Source organism: Pseudophryne corroboree, chromosome 12 (assembly GCF_028390025.1).
Source record: "Pseudophryne corroboree isolate aPseCor3 chromosome 12, aPseCor3.hap2, whole genome shotgun sequence".
In the NCBI taxonomy this organism is placed as follows: Eukaryota; Metazoa; Chordata; class Amphibia; order Anura; family Myobatrachidae; genus Pseudophryne; species Pseudophryne corroboree.
This window is the reverse complement of record NC_086455.1, coordinates 61,748,895-61,770,942: the sequence shown is the minus strand read 5'-3', so window position 1 is coordinate 61,770,942 and position 22,048 is coordinate 61,748,895. Positions and strand designations below refer to the sequence as shown.

The 22,048-nt window shown below is 45.4% G+C and overlaps 1 protein-coding gene across 1 annotated transcript in view; it reads left to right on the top strand.

Annotated features, from left to right (window-relative positions):
* LGMN (legumain) overlaps positions 1–22,048 on the top strand; it is a 68,502-nt gene that overhangs the window by 21,499 nt on the left and 24,955 nt on the right. The window contains exons 2-3 of the mRNA XM_063947564.1: positions 10,453–10,603; positions 21,109–21,206. Coding sequence (XP_063803634.1) covers positions 10,466–10,603; positions 21,109–21,206 — 236 coding nt within the window. The 5' untranslated portion in view covers positions 10,453–10,465. The remainder of the gene's footprint in view (positions 1–10,452; positions 10,604–21,108; positions 21,207–22,048) is intronic.

The following is a 22,048-nucleotide window of genomic DNA, read 5'->3' as shown; positions in this document are numbered from 1 at the left end:
CGACATAGAATAGGTAGACAGTAGGAAAAGTCGACGGTCAAAAGGTTGACACGTAAATGGTCGACACAAAGGTAGCCAATTTTTCTCATACGTCCTAGAGGATGCTGGGGTCTACTTCAGTACCATGGGGTATAGACGGTTCCGCAGGAGCCATGGGCACTTTAAGACTTTTCAATGGTGTGAACTGGCTCCTCCCTCTATGCCCCTCCTCCAGACCTCAGTTTTAGAATTGTGCCCAGGCAGACTAGATGCACTACAGAGGAGCTCTACTGAGTTTCTCTGAAAAGACTTATGTTAGGTTTTTTATTTTCAGGGAGAACTGCTGGCAACAGTCTCCCTGCTTCGTGGGACTGAGGGGGCAGAAGTAGGAACCAACTTCCTAAAGAGTTTCATGGCTCTGCTTTTGGCTGACAGGACACCATTAGCTCCTGAAGGGAACTGAACGCTAGCCGTGCCTAGATGCTCACTCCCACAGCACACCGTCACCCCCTCACAGAGCCAGAAGTCAGAAGACAGGTGAGTGTTAGAAGACAGATCTTCAATCAAGAAAGTGACGGCTAAAGGTACCGCGCGGCTGGCGGGAGCGCAGCGCGCCATGTTGCCCACACATACACAGGCACTGCAGGGTGCAGAGCGCGGGGGGGGGGTGCCCTGGGCAGCATGAAACTTATGGAAACTGGCATAAATAAGGGGCATAAGTTGCTGAGGCACAGTACTACCCCCGCCAGTATAAAAAAAATACCTCATAAAAGCTGAGGAGAAACACACCATTGAAGAGTGGAGCTTCCTCCTCAGTCAGCCAGCACACTGCTCAGCGCCATTTTCTCTCTCTCCTCAGGCTGCAGAGACAACGCTGGTCCTCCTCCACTACTGAACAAGTATCAGGGTGCAAAACAGGGGGGGGGGGGGGCACAGTGAATTTGGTGTTATATAATTGTGTGATTAACATTATAAAAGCGCTACATGTCAGTGGGCATTTTGTGTTCACAGACATTGTGTTACTGGCGCTGGGTTGTGAACTGGCAAATCCTATCTGTGTCCCCCTGACAGATTTGACTGTGGGTCTGTCCCCATATAAGTCTCGGAGTGTCCGTGGTGTGGTTGTGCACATGTGTGACATGTCTGTGGCAGGGAACTCTGTGGAGACATGTTAGGGACACAGAGGTGTAATATGATACCAAGAGCCTGACTGGGTGAAAGGTTACATGATAGTGTGAATCATATCAGTAAGAGGTTGGACTGAATCTCATACAGAAAATGAAAATATTCTGTTGAAGATGTGATTTTTAATAGTTCTGCCTTTCATCCACAAGGACCTTTCTGGGTCACATACAAATTTGTATGTGTAGTACAAACTGATACCGACACGGACTCTGATTCCTGTGTCGACACTAGTAATTCCAGGGGAATAGGTCCTAACTTAGCAAAAAAGCATTCAAAACATGTTTTAGCTATAAAGGAGGTGTTAGAAGTTACGAAGCCCCCTCTTTTACCACAAGGAGAGGGTTTACTTTAGTAAAGAAGTAATGTAATTTTCCCTCCACCTCAGGCAGCTTACCTTTTTCCAAAAAAGGTGGAAGTCACCCCGCATTTTAGACAGGGCCCTGTCATAAAAGAGAACAGGTGTTTCTCCCTGCGCCTGGAATGGCTTCACTTAAGGAGCCGACAGACCGCAAGTGAGTGAGGTGATCTATTGATGTGGCCAATGGGACACTACTCAGGCCCACCATTGTCTGTGAGTGGGTGAGTAGTGCTGTTGAAAAGTGGTCCGAAAACTTGTCATTAGACATTGACACAATAGATACTCCTAACGTTAGGTCATATCAAAGACGCTGCTGCGTACGTACTAGAAACCACGAAATATATTGGTTTCTTGGGATCAAGAACCGCTATCATGGCAGTATCGGCTCGGAAGGCGTTGTGGATTCGCCAGTGGAATGCTGATGCAGATTCCAAAAGAAATATGGAGGCGCTCCTGTAAAAAAGGTGAAGCCTTGTTTGGTGATGGGCTGGATGCAGTAGTCTCGGCGTCTACCGCAGGTAAGTCGACAATTTTGCCTTATGCTCCTACACCAGCGAAAAAGACACATCACTCTCACATACAGTCCTTTCGGCCCAACAAATACAAAAAGGCCAAAGGTTCCCCCTTTTTTGCAGATAAGGGAAGGGGAAAAGGAAAGAAATCCGCAGCGTCTCCCGGATCGCAGGAGCAGAAGTCCACCCCTGCTTCTGACAAATCTGCAGCATAACGCTGGGGCTCCCTTGCGGGAGTCCGCTCGGGTGGGAGCACGTCTGAAACTTTTTAGCCAAATCTGGATTCAATCTGGCCTGGACCAATGGGTCTTACAAATAGTGTCCCATGGGTACAAACTAGAGTTTCAAGACGTCCCCCATGCCGATTTTTCAAATCGACCTTGCCAGCTTCTCTTCCGGGAAGAGAGGCAGTAACAACGGCAATTCAAAAATTATGTCGGGCTCAGGTCGTTGGCCTGGTACCCTTGGCACAGTAAGGAGAAGGTTTTTTTATTCAAGCCTCTTCGTAGTTCCGAAGCCGGACGGCTCGGTCAGACCGATTTTAAACCTGAAAAATCTGAATCTCTACCTGAAAAAGTGCAAATTCAAAATGGAATCACTGAGGGTAGTGATTTCCAGTCTGGAAGAGGGGGACTTCATGGTGTCTGTAGACATAAAAGATGCTTACTTGCATGTTCCCATTTATCCTCCTCACCAAGCTTATCTGAGATTTGCAGTACAGGATTGCCATTACCAGTTTCAGACGTTGCCGTTCGGGCTCTCCACGGCACCGAGGGTATTCACCAAGGTGATGGCGGAGAAGATGGTCCTCCTTCATTAAAAAGGAGTCAATATAATTCCTTATCTGGACGATCTCATGATAAAAGCGAGATCCAGGGAACAGTTGGTGCAGAACATTGCACATTCCTTGTCAATACTCCAACAACACGGTTGGATCATGAAGTCACAGTTGGAACCAACGACAAGATTGTCCTTTTTAGGGATGATACTGGACACAGAAGTACGGAGAGTATTTCTTCCAGTGGAAAAGGCTCTGGAAATCCAGAAAATGGTCAAACAAATATTGAAACCAACAAGCGTGTCGATCTATCAATGCATTCGGTTGTTGGGGGAAATGGTAGCGGCCTACGAGGCCATACAGTTTGGCCGATTTCATGCCAGAGTATTCCAGTGGGACCTGTTGGACAAGTGGTCCGGATCCCACCTACACATGCACCGGAAAATAATCCTGTCCCCCAAAGCCAGGATGTTGCTGCTGTGGTGGCTACACAGTTCTCACCTACTAGAGGGTTTGGGATTCACAACTGGGTCCTAATAACCATGGATGCAAGTCTCCGAGGCTGGGGAGCTGTCACACAGGGGGAAAGCTTCCAAGGAAAATGGTCAAGTCAGGAAGCCTGCCTTCACATAAACGTTCTGGAATTGAGAGCCATTTACAACGGCCTTCTACAAGCGGTACATCTTCTTCAAGATCCCGTGCAGATCCAGTCGGACAATGTAACAGCAGTCGCGTACATAAACGGGCAAGGCGGAACGAAAAGCAGAGCGGCAATGGCAGAGGTGACAAGGATTCTCCTCTGGGCAGAAAGACATGTTAGAGCTCTGTCAGCGATCTTCGTTCCAGGAGTGGACAACTGGGAAGCAGACTTCCTCAGCAGACACGATCTCCATCCAGGTGAGTGGGTCCTCCACCAAGAAGTCTTCCCAGAGGTAACAAGTCTTTGGGGAGTTCCTCAAGTAGACATGATGGCATCTCGTCTAAATAAGAAGCTTTAGAGATATTGTTCTAGGTCGAGAGACCCTCAAGCTATAGCAGTGGATGCACTGGTGACCCAGTGGGTGTTTCTGTCGGTATATGTTTTCCCTCCACTTTCACTGATTCCAAAAGTTCTCAAAATAATAATAAGAACAAGAGTTTGAGCAATCTTCATTGCCCCAGACTGGCCAAGGAGGGCTTGGTATCCAGATCTTCAGGAGTTGCTCATAGAAGATCCTCGGCCTCTTCCTCCTCGAGAGGACCTACTACAGTAGGGGCCGTGTGTGTATCAAGACTTACAGCGGCTACGTTTGACGGCATGGCTGTTGAGCGTCGGATCCTAGCCCGAAAGGGTATTCCCAAGGAAGTCATCCCCACTCTTATTCAGGCCAGGAAAGGAATAACGTCTAAACATTACCACCGTATTTGGAGAAAATATGTGTCTTGGTGTGAATCCAAGAAGGCTCCTACTGAAGAGTTTGAGTTGGGACGTTTTCACCATTTTCTGCAGGCTGGTGTGGATGCGGGCCTTAGATTGAAGTCAATCAAGGTCCAGATTTCGGCCTTATCAGTTTTCTTTCAAAAACAATTGGCCTCCTTTCCAGAAGTTCAGACGTTCGTGAAAGGGGTTCTGCACATCCAGCCTCCATTTGTGCCTCCAGTGGCACCATGGGACTTTAATGTGGTGTTGCAGTTCCTTCAATCAGATTGGTTTGAACCTCTGCAGGAGATAGAGTTGAAGTTTCTCACTTGGAAAGTGGTGATGCTTTTGGCCTTGGCATCCGCAAGGCGGGTGTCTGAGTTGGGGGCCTTGTCTCACAAGTGCCCTTACCTGATCTTCCATGAAGATAGGGCAGAGTTAAGAACTCGTCAACAATTTCTTCCAAAGGTGGTTTCGTCCTTCCACATAAACCAACCTATTGTGGTGCCAGTAGCTACTGACACTTTCACTGAGTCACAGTCTCTAGATGTGGTTAGAGCTTTGAAGATTTATGTCGCAAGAACAGCTCGATTACGGAAAACAGAGGCTCTGTTTGTCCTGTATGGTCCCAGCAAGATTGGGTGTCCTGCTTCTAAGCAGACTATTGCGCGCTGGATCAGAGGGACAATTCAGCACGCTCATTCTACGGCAGGCTTGCCGGTACCAAATTCGGTGAAGGCCCATTCTACTAGGAAAGTGGGCTCATCCTAGGCGGCTGCCCGGGCCGTCTCGGCTTTACAACTTTGCCGAGCAGCTACTTGGTCAGGGTCAAACACATTTGCTACATTTTATAAGTTTGACACCTTGGCCGATGAGGACCTCAAGTTCGGTCAATCGGTACTGCAGGGTCATCCGCACTCTCCCGCCCGTACTGGAGCTTTGGTATAACCCCATGGTACTGAAGTGGACCGCAGCATCCTCTAGGACGTATGAGAAAATAGGATTTTAATACCTACCGGTAAATCCTTTTCTCCTAGTCCGTAGAGGATGCTGGGCACCCGACCCAGTGCGTACTTTACCTGCAGTTTGTTCTTTATAGTTACACAAGTTGTGTTTCATTTGTTTTCAGCATGTTGCTGTAAATGGTTCATGCCTGTTGGCGTGTGTCATGTTGAATGCCATGTTGTGTGACATGGTTGAGGTGTGAGCTGGTATGAATCTTACCATTAGTATAAAAGTAAATCCTTTCCTCGAAATATCCGTCTCCCTGGGCACAGTTCCTATAACTGAGGTCTGGAGGAGGGGCATAGAGGGAGGAGCCAATTCACACCCTTGAAAAGTCTTAAAGTGCCCATGGCTCCTGTGGAACCGTCTATACCCCATGGTACTGAAGTGGACCCCAGCATCTTCTACGGACTAGGAGAAAAGGATTTACCGGTAGGTATTAAAATCCTATTTTCCGTTTGGAGGGGTGTTTTGTCACTTTTCTTCCACAAACAAGACCCATTAGTGTACCACGTCCCCTCGCGGCTTCGGACAGGTTACTATTTCCAATCATAGTCCACGTGGATGGTAAAGTATGAAAAAGTTGCAAACATTTAAAAAAAAAAAACGTGTCTACCTTATGTGTGTCGACCAATGTCATATTGACCTTTTGACCATGTCGACATAATGCATGTCTACCATTATTTGTTGACCTATTGTAGGTCTACAGTCCGGATACCAGTTTTTAAGCAGTGCTGTTCAAGGGTGTGGTTCATTAGGTCGACATGAGTTAGGTCAACATATATTGGGTCGACCACATTTGGTCGACATGGTCGCTAGGTCAACATGTGCTATGTCGACATGGGAAAAGGTCAACATGAGTTTTTAACTTTTTTTGGTGCCATTTTCTTTGAAAAGTGACGGGGAACCCCAATTAGTGCACCATGACCCCTCGCATGGCTCGCCGTGCGCTCGGCACAGATAACCGTTCTCAATTGTAGTCCACATGGATCGTTAAGTATGAAAAAGGTCAAAAAATTAAACAAATTGTGAAAAACTCATGTTGACCTTTTTCCATGTCGACCTAGTACATGTCGACCTAACGACCATGTCAACCTAGTGATCATGTCTACCCAATGTATGTCGACCTAACTCATGTCGACCTAATGACCGCCATCCCTGTTCAAAGCCACTGTGTCTTCGACAGATTCAGTCTCTGTACTTAAAGGGACAATAATATAATATATAAAACACGCCCGGTTGTGTATTTAATATTATTGCCTCTTTAAATCCAGCGGTGGCTCTGTAAAGTGCTACTTAGTAAATTTACTCCTTAGTCCATGCCCTTTGCTGCTAAATGACTAAGTAACAGGTCAGCTTTTGTGTGGTTGTCTGCTCTCTTCCAGGTTTACAAGTCGCATTCTGTGCCCATTGACCAGCAAAGCCACACACAGCTGATAAAGCAGGCAGTATAAGGAAAACAAAGTTAGTGCTCCAGTATTACTGCAGTAGACACAACCTCAAATACCTGAAATTCTGTCATTCTTTGGAAACTTGTCCATCAAGTTTTGTATATTGGGCCTAAGTCAAGGTTGATTGCAAAATCTTTCTCTAATGGGCAAAACCATGTGCACTGCAGATGGGGCAGATGTAACATGTGCAGAGAGAGTTAGATTTGGGTGGGGTATGTTCAAACTGAAGTCTAAATTGCAGTGTAAAAATAAAGCAGCCAGTATATACCCTGCACAGAAACAATATAACCCACCCAAATCTAACTCTGTCTGCACATGTTATATCTGCCCCCCACCCCCCTGCAGTGCACATGGTTTTGCCCATTAGAGGAAGATTTAGCTTTTGCAATCAACCTTGAATTAGGCTCATAATACAACTATCTTAGATATGGGTGTAGTATGTTATGCCGACGCTGGGGATCCCGGCGCCAGCATGCAGGCATCGAGATGAGCGCAAAAGAGTCCCTTGCGGGCTCGCCGTGGGCACGGTAGCACACCATGCTATTTAATCTCCCTCCAGGGGTATGGTGAGCGCCGTGATCCCGACAGCTGGCATATCAAATGCCTCCCCTTAGACATAGACAACATTACATTCATTTCTCCATGGAGATAGAATAACCATATTCCTCTTCCGTCTCCTCCCATGAATGAAGTGGGTGGCCTGGCCCAATTATGTGATTTATGGGATAGGTGCTCAGTTTATTTGTAAACCATCTATGTCATATCAATTACCATTTAGTTTAAATGAGGCCGATAGCTCTTGTTGACTTCTTTGTAAACTGTAATCATGGCTTGTATATTTCTTGTTACCTTATTCTTCATGTCAGTGCCGTAACTAGGCATTTTAGCGCTGTGTGCAAGAAACGGCATTGGCGCCCCCCCTGCAAGATAGGGGCAGTGCACGCCGCAGGCGTGCACAAAATATATAGGGGCGTGGCTTCATGGGGAAGGGGCGTGGTCACAAAATAATACCAATTCATACTACGGTGCACAGTAGTCTCCATTATTCAAATTACACTGCACAGTAGCGCCACTACACCAGGTAGAGCCCCTTTTTACACATTATGGCAGACATTGTCTCCTTTTTTACACATTACGGCAGACGGCGTCCCCCTTTTTACACATTACGGCAGACAGTCTCCCTCTTTTTACACATTACGGCAGACAGCGTCCCTCTTTTTACACATTACGGCAGACAGCGTCCCCCTTATTACACATTACGGCAGACAGCGTCCCTTTTACACATTGCGGCAGACTGTGTCCCCCTTTTTACACATTACGGCAGACAGCATCCCCCTTATTACACATTACGGCAGACAGCGTCCCCCTTATTACACATTACGGCAGACAGCGTCACCCTCTTTACACATTACGGCAGACAGCGTCCCCCTCTTTACACATTACGGCAGACAGCGTCCCTCTTTTTACACATTACGGCAGACAGCGTCCCTTTTTACACATTACGGCAGACAGCGCCCCCCTTATTACACATTACGGCAGACAGCGTCCCCCTCTGTACACATTACAGCAGACAGCGTCCCCCTTTTTCACATTACGGCAGCCAGTCCCCCTTTTTACACATTGTGGCAGATGAGAGAGAGAGAGACTTACCATCTCTCCGCGCTGGCAGTCAGGCTCCTCGTGCTGGCAGATCCCTCGGTGCAGGCAGGGGAGAAGGAGGAGGAGGGAGGGGGGACTGGAGCCGCAGCAGCGCTATATCATTGGTAGTAGCACCGCTGCAGTAGTCCCCTCTCCTACCGCATTGGCTGCCCGCCGCTGTGAATGCTGTGATGAGGGAAGCACATCCCAGCATTCACAGCAGCGCCGGGCAGCCAATACGGAAGGAGAGTGGAGTGCTGCAGCGGCGCTACTACCAGTTACATAGCGCTGCTGCGGCTCCAGTCCCCCTCCCTCCTCCCCTGCCTCCGGCGCTGCTGCTCTCCTCCAGCGCAGCGCACGGCACAGAACAGGCGGCTTGTAATGAGTCAATTTGACTCATTACAAGCCGCTGGCCGTGCGCCCTCAGGGTAACTGTGCTGTGTGCCAGGCACTCCTGGCACACAGGTAGTTACGGCGCTGTTGTTTTTCTGTTTTTATGTTCTGTATTGCGTTTTATGTTAATTGAAATTTAGATGTGCATCCCCTCCCTCTGCCTACCCCTCCCCTTTTTTCATTTTCTGTACCCCTCCCCTTAAAAACCCCAATACAAATGATTGATGTTCGATGTAGACAACATATTGGGAACAGTTTATAATAGACAGTGTATTTTTATAGTTTTACGTGCACTGCAGTTTGGGGAGGAAGCATTTTTGTTTGTTTTTAATTTGGGGCATATTTTTCTGGTCTCATTACTTTCTTTACGTGACGTGTGCTTATTGATTGTCCAGTGTCCCAGCTCCTGGCATCAGCACAGATAACCATTATTACTTCTCTGGGGGTGATTCAGACCTGATGGCTGGGCTGCTACATTTGTTGTGCTGCGTTCAGATAGTCGCCGCCCAAGGGGAGTGTATATTCACCGTGCAAGTGTGCGATCGCATGTGTACGCCGAGCTGCAGAAACCCCTCAGTCAGTGGTCAGCTGCAAATCCGCTCGCACCTCACTCACCATTGAATGATTTTTCCAGTGTGTGCAGTGTGTGCGCAGCCCAGGACTTACTCCAGTGCGATGAGAACAGGCTGATCGGGGCCGGAGCTGGCGTCACACACCCTCCCTGAAAACGCTTGGGAATGCCTGAGTTCTCCCAGACACTGCCAGAAAAATGTCCGTTACCACCCACAAACGGCCTCTTCCTGTCAATCGCCTTGCGAATGGCTGTGCGATTGAAATGTTCGCACAATCCTGTCGCTGACCGGCGATGCCTATTGTTGCTTGCTGACACGTGTACGCATTGCGGTGCATACGCAATCTATTGCTGATTGCCCACTGTGCGAAAACGCCCAGCAACGATCAGGTCTGAATCACCCCCACTTCTGTGTCACTCTGTCCATTTCTATCTTAAAAGCACCGGCGTTCAAAGTGCCCTTTACCAGACAAGTCCTGATACTGCAGATGCACGGCAAATGGATTTGATTCAATCATTAGACCTCAGACTGGCGCTGTAATTAAGGCCTTCATTCCGAGTTGATCGCTCGCTGACGATTTTCGCTGCGCATCGATCAGGTAAAAAAAACGGCAAAACTGCGCATGCGTATGCACCCCAATGTGCACGCGCGCATCCATTCGCACAGCCGATCGCAAGGAGATTGACAGGAAGAGGGCGTCTATGGGTGTCAACTGACCGTTTTCTGGGAGTGGTAGGGAAAACACAGGCGTTTGCAGGGCGGGTATCGGACGTCAATTCCGTTACCTCCGTCGCTGGAATCATCGCATAGGATAAGTAACTACAGGGCCGGTCTTGTTTTGCACAAAATGTTTTTGTACCGCTCGGCTGCACATGCGATCGCACACTTGCAAAGCGAAAATACACTCCGCCGTGGGCGGCGACAATGCGTTTACATGGCTGCTAAAAGTAGCTAGCGAGCGATCAACTCGTAATGAGGGCCTAAAACCGAAGGCTGCAAATGTAATATTCTTAAGTATGGTGTTTTTATGGGTTTTTAACAGCCAATTTCAGGCATAAATATTTTTTCATATATCAAGAGTTATTGACATGTGTCATAGCAATACTCAGCATAAGGATTTTAAATCAACAAATCAGGTTATGAGTGGATATGTATTTAATGATCCTACATTATTCCCTTCAGGTTCCTGTAAAAAATGCTGCTTCCCGTTGCTGCACTGCTTGGGCTCGCTGCGCTTTCCGCGTCATTCCCTGTTGATGATTCAGACGATGTAGGCAAACACTGGGTGGTCCTTGTGGCGGGGTCTAATGGCTGGTACAACTACAGACATCAGGTAACCGTGTGTGACTTTGGTAATCAATCTGGTTTATAGTTACTGTTTACAGTCAGCAGTGTTTATTTTTGTTGAATTATTTGCTTTTGTTTTGTTTTCATCAGCGTTGATAATGATATTATAAAAACTAAAGCTGGTGTTTATCTTTTGATTTGAAACAAGAGTGGATGGCGTCAGAGTATAGAGGGGTTGCCAGGGTGGGGCTTATTTTAACTAAATAAAAATGGTCCGTATCCATACTATGCAAAAATGTTTTTGTGTTAGTATTTATATGTGATGATATATATTTTTGTGCCATGTTTTGTTTCAGTGTTTCAGTGTATGCTGTTTTCTATATGTGCTGCATAGTTATGTGTTTTCTGTGTAGTCTAATTAGCATATGATAAGAAATGCTTTACCCCCTGCCGTAAAGTTTTACAGATATCACACTAAAGCTACATGAGCTGTTTAATAGCGGCCTTCGCTTTTAGTCTACCATACATGCGCAAGTTCCCGGGAACATGTCACCAGTGCTGCCCAAATCATGCGCTAACATAGGAAATTGGCTGAATAACAGGGTACAATGAGTAGTGGTCAATGGGATGTTCTCCAGCTGGACACCAATAGTCAGCGGAATACCATAAGAGTACGTACTTGGCCCGCTACTGTTCAATATATTGATTAATGATCTAGGAGTAGGCCTGGAAAGCACAGTGTCAATCTTTGCAGATGATACTAAACTGTGTAAGGTAATTCATTCAGAAATCGATGTGAAGTCTCTACAGAATGACTTACTTAAACTTGAAACTGGGAGTCTAAATGGGAAATGAGGTTCAATATTGAAAAATGCAAACTTATGCACTTTAAGATTAAAAACAAACTTGCATCCTATACACTTAATGGGGAAAATATAGGGGTAGCAGTAGTGGAAAAAGATGTGGCGGTGCTCATAGATAATAGGCTTAATAACAGTACACAATGTCAAAGAAGGCAAGTAAAGTCCTTGCGTGCATAAAACGGGGTATTGAGACAAGGGAGGAGGATGTAATCCTGCCTCTGTACAAGTCATTGGTACGTCCGCACCTGGAATATTGTGTTCAGTTTTGGGCACCATATTATAAAAAAGATATCGGGGAACTCGAAAGAGTTCAAAGGCGAGCTACTAAACTGATTAAAGGGTTAGAGACACTGGATATGAGGAAAGACTTACTAGGTTAAATATGTATTCCCTTGAAAAGAGGAGACTAAGGAGGAGACATTATTAATATCTTCAAATATGTAAAGAATCAATACAAAGAGATAGCAGGGGATCTGTTTATTAACAGAACTCTGTATAGGACACGTGGGCACTCGCTGAGGCTGGAGGAGAGAAAATTCTGTACAAATCGTAGGAAGGGCTCTTCACCATAAGGGCAATAAGGATTTGGAACTCCCTGCCGGATAAGGTGATAATGGCGGACTCTGTAAATGCATTTCAAAACGGATTGGACAGTTTTCTAGCTGAGAAAAGTATCCAAGGCTATAGCATTTAATATATTGACATTAAGTATATGAGTGTGATACGACATATAGTTGTCAATTGGTACTAAACCATTATTTCGGCTGGTGCATTATAATGTGCACTGCTTAATACAGAATACAGGTTGAACCCAATGGGCTTTTTGCCTCTTTTCAACCTCATTAACTATGTTACTATGTTACCTTGATAACTTCTACTTTCAAGGATGTGTCCTTTGGGGTAAGATATATGAGGTCATGATACTGACACTACCTGCAGGCTGCACAGGTATTGCCATGACAGGAGCATGATGGGAAGGGCTCCAGTCAGTTACTGCCCCTACAGAAGGTAATAGGAGGTAGGGATAGTGTCTGCTTTATGTATCTCTGTTTTATACAGATGTGTCCTCCTCTTACATTTTGCTCCGTCTGCTGTAGAGCGAGTGCTATGTGACTCGGTAGCGCTGAGCATCTTTTTTTGTGTTTTTTTTCTGTGAAAATGCATCTTAGATGCAATTATATTCTGTGTGTGACTGCAACTGTATTTGCATACAAAATGCTATGCTACAGTGTTTTCCTGTACGTGGCATTTCAGATGCAAATACAGCCGCAATTATTATTTCTTATGACCAGTTATTTATGTAGCGCACACATATTCCGCAGCGCTTTTACAGAGAGAATATTTGGCCATTCACATCAGTCCCTGCCCCAATGAAGCTTACTATCTATGGCCCTCATTCCGAGTTGATCGCTTGCTAGCAGTTTTTAGCAGCCGTGCAAACGCTATGCCGCCGCCCTCTGGGAGTGTATTTTAGCTTAGCAGAAGCGGCTACAAAATAATTTTGCGCAGTTTCAGACCTGCTCAGCGCTTGCGATCACTTCAGACTATTCAGTTCCTGATTTGACGCCACGAACACGCCCTGCGTTCGCCCAGCCACGCCTGCGTTTTTCCTGGCACGCCTGCATTTTTTCCGAACACTCCCTGAAAACGGTCAGTTGACACCCAGAAACTCCCTCTTCCTGTCAATCACTCTGCGGCCAGCAGTGCGACTGAAATGATTCGCAAGACCTTGTGTGAAACTACATCGTTCGTTGTATCAGTACGACGTGCGTGCGCACTGCGACGCATGCGCAGAAGTGCCGATTTTTGGCCTGATCGCTGCGCAGCGAACGAAAGCAGCTAGCGAACAACTCGGAATGACCACCTATATTCCCTATCACATGTACACACACGCACACACATTCACGCTAGGGTTAATTTTTGTTGGATCCAATTAACCTACCAGTATATTTTTGGATTGTGGGAGGAGAATATACATACTCCACACAGTTAGGGCCATGGTGGGAATTGAACCCATGACCTCAGTGCTGTGAGGGAGTAATGCTAACCATTACACCATCCAATTACACACAGAATATTGGCATGCTGCACATCATTTTAATCAGCAGAAGTTGCTTGTGCGTCCTATTACATGACATTTTGCTGACAAGAATCGCAGAAAAGGTGCTCTACGCTACCAAGTCCCTGCACGGCATGACACCACTTAAAGGACTGTTTAGCGTGACTGCAGCAAGGATGTAAGAGGACACATCTGTATACTGACTTTTGTGCTGTAAGGATTAATGTACCCCGTACTTTGTACAGGTCAAAAAGCCTTTTCGTCTTATGATTACAGAATTTCTTGGTAGATTTTCCAAAAATAGTCCAAAATTACTTACAGACTGTGGTGTCTTTATTTAGTCTTATTGTTCTTTTAAGTGCTCTCATGCTGCACTGGAATTAAGAAGTAAAGTAAACTCTTTTCCCTTGGAAACTGAAAACTGAGAATTTCGGGGGGAGGTTTTATGGTTTTTTTTGAAGGGGTTTTCCACTAGTGGATTCCCCTCCCGCAGTGTTACTCAAACCTTCCCTGCTGGTATCCTCCCCTGTTATCTGGACTCGGGTGTAAAGCTAGGTACACATTGGTAGATTTTTTAGTCTGCCCGACAATCGGACAGTTTTTTAGGAAATTGTAGTCATCAATATCTGAACTACACACTTAAAGATTTTTTTTTTCAGTTACCAATTTTCTGCTACATTACACTGCATTTGCATATGTCTGTCCACAAGGAGGATGATGTAGTGAGAGGAACACTTAGGAAATATGGACAGATTATTGAGAACGCACACACACACTGCTCAGTACCTGGAGATTATGGCAGATATTTTTGGTCTGGGCTGATTGGGAGGAAAATTGATTGTTTGGGCGTGTGTACACGATTTGACAGAAATATTGCCAAAATGATCGTTCGTACACACTATACGATAAATCAGACCAATGTCCCAATTATTGGCAAATTGGCCCAATAATTGTATAGTGTGTACCTCGCATAACTCTAAGGAAAATAATTGTACTGCACTATGTCAATACATCTGTATGGAAGGTCTAATGAGAGCTACAGATAGCCACAGCCCATGTGTTGCAGTTCCAGTAGGCTGGTAACATCAGGGAATGGGGGCAGTTCTCTGATGGGGCAAGGTTTAATTAAAGGGCCCTACAGACTCGGCGACCCGCCGCCGAGCTGCTGACTGCCAATACGGCAGACTGGGACCCAGCGGCGGGGGGAGGTGACGGGGGGAGTGAAGTTTCTTCACTCCCCCCGTCACCCGGCTCCATAGCAATGCGTGCTAATATGGATGATATTGTCCATATTGGCTTGCATGTTTAAACGAGCCGGCACCAGCGATGAACGAGCGCGGGGCCGCGCATCGTTCATCGCTGGTGCCTACACACTGAAAGATATGAACGGTATCTCATTCATTAATGAACCAGATCGTTCATATCTCTCACTGGTATCGACCATTGTGTAGGGCTCTTAAGTTGGTAGTATTCCAAAAAAAGGACACCCTGTTTTAACAAAATAGAGGCTTCAAAGACCGTGCTCTCAATTCCCAAGGGAAGAGAGTTTCCCGAAGAGACTGACCTTTAGGAATTTTGCATAACTCCTTTAAATTTACTGTCTCTATCACAATTTCAGTGATGAATTGGGTCACAATCTTTTATTTCTTGTTATTTGCAATTTGTACCTTGACAAGTGAACATTAATGTTCCATATACATAATTACATTTTTGTTCTTTATTGAAGCCCTGTCCATTAGCAATGAAGGCTTTTGTTGTAGGTTTATTGATGATTATGTAGTGTTTCAAAGTGCTACCACAGTACACAATGAGCATGAGTAATCTTGTGTCTCGTCGGCTCCAGTATCCATATTTAGACCTGAATTATTTCACCTCTGCTAAGGCAGAAAAAGCCTTTGCATTTTCTCCTTCATCTGAGTGGTGTATCAGCTGCTTGCTGCTGAACTACAAGACTCAGGATGTCCCACTACTCAGAGATTTTTACGGTTCAGAAGAAGTTTAGAAAAATTTGCTAGAAAGTGTAACATACATTTCTCGTGGCTGTTTTCCTGCTGAAAAGAAACTTGTGTCTCGTTGGTCAGCTCTGGAGGAGGCGATAAGGAAACCTCTCCTTATCAAGGATGTGCAATACTCATTCAGCGGCCGGTTCAAGTACAAGACGATAATATTATACCAGTCAAAAATACTAGTGATGAGCGAGGTTCGGTTTTACTCGGTTTTACTCGGTTTTACTCGGTTTTCAAAACGGCATCTTATTGGCTATCCAAAACACGTGACATCCGTGAGCCAATAAGATGCCGTTTTGAGAACCGAGTAAAACCGAGTAAAACCGAGTAAAACCGAATCCGCTCATCACTAAAAAATACATTAAGGAGTAATTTCCGAAATATGGTGTACAGTAAATGTCATTAAACATTGCTCTGCATTAAACAGAGATTGTTCTGTGTTTTACAATACGTGTTTGGTCTACTTTGTCAAATTCACAAAGTCGACATGAGAATGTTGCCACGTGTATATACAGCATGTTGACATGATTAGAATATTGACAAGCGTTCCTGGATGGTCTAGTGGTGACTTACCTGGTCCGGCAGCTTCTGCGGCGGCTCAAGGGTTTGGTGTCAGTTAATGAGGAATTCCAGGGGATTTAACAGCTCTTCCGTTGCGGAGTATTCCTAGCCCTCCCCTCCTGTAACCATACCCTGACCCTCCAATACTTGCAGAATGATGATATTTAACATGTCGATATTGTGCCTGTGTTGTATGTCGGCATTATGAGTGCAGCCCTTACAATACACGTTAAGCTGGGCAATTCATGTCAACGTGTTTGTCGCCTGGCCAGCCTACACTCAACAAAGTTTTATCAGAAACAATTATTGCTAAAGTATGCTTTTTGTAGAAGGATTACAGAATGCTTTTAATTGTTCTGCACAATAACACACCCTGATTAATTGTTCCAGGAATACACACTTAAATGCTGAGGGCCACTCTGCCTGTTAACGTGCTTATCACGCTGTTCAAATAACCTTCTCCTTGACTTTTAAATGGCAATAACTTGGCAGATCAGATAAAACACTTCACACAATCTCAAAGCACCCTAAGTAATTACTTGTCTGAAATATTATAGAACCATTGACCATTTTTAATGCAGAACTGTTATATGTGGAGGAACGTTCTTGAGCTGAGAATAGGGAGGTGGTTTGATTATTCATTTCACATTCTATTAATGCACATAGAAACAGAGAATTTAATGGAAGATAAAAACCACTTGGCCCATCTAGTCACATCATGGTAAATTTTCACGGAGTACAGTGATGTCTTGTCTAGTTGACTGAATAACACTTCCCCCTTTACCCCCCATGTTAGTTCATGATTCAAGAATAATTAGACATTTGTAAGTAATAAGTATATATTGCACATTATTTATTCAATTATTACTATTCCAGTTTATTATAACAAATCTTTTGCACTCAGATTGCAGTCTAACTATTAACTAGGAACCAGTGACATCACTGAGAATGCAGCCTATCAGTTTACTAGGAACCAGTGACATCACTGAGAATATCCCTACCTAGTCAGTGGTCACTAGGAGTCAGTGACATCACTGAGAATGCAGCCTACCAGTCACTAGAAACCAGTGACATCACTGAGAAAGCAGCCTATCCAGTCACTAGGAACCATTGACATCACTGAGAATACCCCTACCCAGTCATTAGGAGGCAGTGACATCACTGAGAAAGCAGCCTATCCAATCACTGGAAACCAGTGACATTACTGAGAATGCAGCCTAATCATTCACTAGAGCCCAGTGCCATCACTGATAATGTAACCTATCCATTCACTAGGAACCAGTGACATCACTGAGAATTCCCCTACCCAGTCACTAGGAGTCAGTGACATCACTGAGAATGCAGCCTACCAGTCACTAGAAACCAGTGACATCACTGGGAAAGCAGCCTATCCAGTCACTAGGAACCACTGACATCACTGAGAATACCCCTACCCAGTCATTAGGAGGCAGTGACATCACTGAGAAAGCAGCTTATCCAATCACTGGAAACCAGTGACATTACTGAGAATGCAGCCTAATCATTCACTAGAGCCCAGTGCCATCACTGATAATGCAACCTATCCATTTACTAGGAACCAGGGACATCACTGAGAATTCCCCTACCCAATCACTAGGAGTCAGTGACATCACTGAGAATGCAGCCTATCCGTTCACTAGGAACCAGTGGCATCACTGAGAATGCAGCCTATCCCGTAACTAGGAACCAGTGATATCACTGAGAATGCAGCCTAATCATTCACTATGAGCCAGTGACATCACTGAGAATGCAGCCTATCCAGTCACTAGAAACCAGTGACATTACTGAGAATGCAGCCTAACCATTCACTATAAGCCAGTGACATCACTGAGAATGCAGCCTATCCAGTCACTAGGGACCAGTGACATCACTAAGAAAGCACCCTATCCAGTCACTAGGAGCTAGTGACATCCACTGAGAATGCAGCCTATACAGTCACTAGGGACCAGTGACATCACTGAGAATGCAGCCTATCGAGTCACTAGGAACCAGTGACATCACTGAGAATACCCCTACCCAGTCATTAGGAGTCGGTGACATCACTGAGAATGCAGCCTATCCATTCACTAGGAACCAGTGACATCACTGAGAATGCAGCCTATCCATTCACTAGGAACCAGTGACATCACTGAGAATGCAGCCTAATCATTCACTAGAGCCCAGTGCCATCACTGATAATGCAACCTATCCATTCACTAGGAACCAGTGACATCACTGAGAATGCAGCCTATCCATTCACTAGGAACCAGTGACATCACTGAGAATGTAGCCTACCAGTCACTAGAAACCAGTGACATCACTGAGAATGCAGCCTTATCATTCACTATGAGCCAGTGACATCACTGAGAATGCAGCCTATCCAGTCACTAGGGACCAGTGACATCACTAAGAAAGCACCCTATCCAGTCACTAGGAGCTAGTGACATCCACTGAGAATGCAGCCTATACAGTCACTAGGGACCAGTGACATCCCTGAGAATGCAGCCTATCGAGTCACTAGGAACCAGTGACATCACTGAGAATACCCCTACCCAGTCATTAGGAGTCGGTGACATCACTGAGAATGCAGCCTATCCATTCACTAGAAACCAGTGACATCACTGAGAATGCAGCCTATCCATTCACTAGGAACCAGTGACATCACTGAGAATGCAGCCTAATCATTCACTAGAGCCCAGTGCCATCACTGATAATGCAACCTATCCATTCACTAGGAACCAGTGACATCACTGAGAATTCCCCTACCCAATCACTAGGAGTCAGTGACATCACTGAGAATGCAGCCTATCCGTTCACTAGGAACCAGTGATATCACTGAGAATGCAGCCTAATCATTCACTATGAGCCAGTGACATCACTGAGAATGCAGCCTATCCAGTCACTAGAAACCAGTGACATTACTGAGAATGCAGCCTAACCATTCACTATAAGCCAGTGACATCACTGAGAATGCAGCCTATCCATTCACTAGGAGCTAGTGACATCCACTGAGAATGCAGCCTATACAGTCACTAGGGACCAGTGACATCACTGAGAATGCAGCCTATCGAGTCACTAGGAACCAGTGACATCACTGAGAATACCCCTACCCAGTCATTAGGAGTCGGTGACATCACTGAGAATGCAGCCTATCCATTCACTAGGAACCAGTGACATCACTGAGATTGTAGCCTACAAGTCACTAGAAACCAGTGACATCACTGAGAATGCAGCCTTATCATTCACTATGAGCCAGTGACATCACTGAGAATGCAACCCATCCATTCACTAGGAACCAGTGACATCACTGAGAATTCCCCTACCCAATCACTAGGAGTCAGTGACATCACTGAGAATGCAGCCTATCCGTTCACTAGGAACCAGTGGCATCACTGAGAATGCAGCCTATCCCGAAACTAGGAACCAGTGATATCACTGAGAATGCAGCCTAATCATTCACTATGAGCCAGTGACATCACTGAGAATGCAGCCTATACAGTCACTAGGGACCAGTGAGATCACTAAGAAAGCACCCTATCCAGTCACTAGGAGCTAGTGACATCCACTGAGAATGCAGCCTATACAGTCACTAGGGACCAGTGACATCCCTGAGAATGCAGCCTATCGAGTCACTAGGAACCAGTGACATCACTGAGAATACCCCTACCCAGTCATTAGGAGTCGGTGACATCACTGAGAATGCAGCCTATCCATTCACTAGGAACCAGTGACATCACTGAGAATGCAGCCTATCCATTCACTAGGAACCAGTGACATCACTGAGGATGCAGCCTAATCATTCACTAGAGCCCAGTGACATCACTGATAATGCAACCTATCCATTCACTAGGAACCAGTGACATCACTGAGAATTCCCCTACCCAATCACTAGGAGTCAGTGACATCACTGAGAATGCAGCCTATCCATTCACTAGGAACCAGTGGCATCACTGAGAATGCAGCCTATCCCGTAACTAGGAACCAGTGATATCACTGAGAATGCAGCCTAATCATTCACTATGAGCCAGTGACATCACTGAGAATGCAGCCTATCCAGTCACTAGAAACCAGTGACATCACTAAGAAAGCACCCTATCCAGTCACTAGGAGCTAGTGACATCCACTGAGAATGCAGCCTATACAGTCACTAGGGACCAGTGACATCACTGAGAATGCAGCCTATCGAGTCACTAGGAACCAGTGACATCACTGAGAATACCCCTACCCAGTCATTAGGAGTCGGTGACATCACTGAGAATGCAGCCTATCCATTCACTAGGAACCAGTGACATCACTGAGAATGCAGCCTATCCATTCACTGGGAACCAGTGACATCACTGAGAATGTAGCCTACCAGTCACTAGAAACCAGTGACATCACTGAGAATGCAGCCTTATCATTCACTATGAGCCAGTGACATCACTGAGAATGCAACCTATCCATTCACTAGGAACCAGTGACATCACTGAGAATGCAGCCTATCCGTCCACTAGGAACCAGTGACATCACTGAGAATGCAGCCTATCCATTCACTAGGAACCAGTGACATCGCTGAGAATATAGCCTACCAGTCACTAGAAACCAGTGATATCACTGAGAATGCAGCCTAATAATTCACTATGAGCCAGTGACATCACTGAGAATGCAGCCTATCCAGTCACTAGAAACCAGTGACATTACTGAGAATGCATCCTAACCATTCACTATAAGCCAGTGACATCACTGAGAATGCAGCCTATCCAGTCACTAGGAGCTAGTGACATCCACTGAGAATGCAGCCTATACAGTCACTAGGAACCAGTGACATCACTGAGAATGTAGCCTACCAGTCACTAGAAACCAGTGACATCACTGAGAATGCAGCCTTATCATTCACTATGAGCCAGTGGCATCACTGAGAATGCAGCCTATACATTCACTATCAACCAGTGACATCACTGAGGTGATGAGCATCCTTTAATTGTAAAACATGGTTAGGACTTGGAATTAAAGGATCAGACTTTTTCTCTGACATACGTAGATGCTGTGTTTTGTTTGTAATGAAAATAATGAATTTGTTTTCCAGGCTGACTTGTGCCATGCTTACCAAATAGTCAAGAAAAATGGCATCCCTGATGAGCAGATTGTTGTGATGATGTATGATGACATTGCAGACAATTCAGAGTGAGTGATATATCATCCAAGATGTGACACAACTTCTGTTAATCATAACCCCGCACAAAGACAAAGAGCCACGGGAAACTGACTCATTATTGGAACTTTAGGATTAGGGTTAATGGGAAAGAGCAACACACACACGTTTTTGGCTGGGGCTATGAGAAACGGAGGGCACCCGGAACTAAAGCAGAATGGAGCAGACTCCAGGGGTCCAGCTATGTCTTTTCTGGATTGCCCCTTTATATTGGTCAAACTCTCCAGGAAGTCATGTCCTCTTCCTTTACGTTAACATATGAGTGGAAGGTAGAATAAGGAATAGCTGAAATAGGGGGTAAGGGAGTGGATTGATAGCATTTCCATGACAATGGATTCTTCTTGTTTGGGGAATAATCTGTAAACGAACGGGCTGTGATAAAAGAAGCTGCTGTGCTAGGAGATGATCAAAATAGAGAATAAAAAACAGAATACACGTTTATTATATCCACTTGCCTGACGTGGTCAAAATCATCGATGGTCTATGACCGATGGCAACTACTTTTACCATCGATGGGGGAGAACCAGATGGTTTCCCGCCATCGATGATAAAGAGCTATCAAATATTTTATTTTCTTCTCCAGGATGTCAGGGACATGGAGCATAGCTCCGCCCCCTAACACCTGAAAAGACACGCCCCCGGGACCTGATTGATCCGCGACTCAATCAATATCAAAGTAAGGGTGACCATCGATGGTCAATGGTTACCTTACATATGGTTTCCCACCATTGAGGTTATCCATCAATGGTACCATTGATGGTAACCATCGATGGATAACCCACCGATGGCCATCCCTACTAGAAACATTACACAA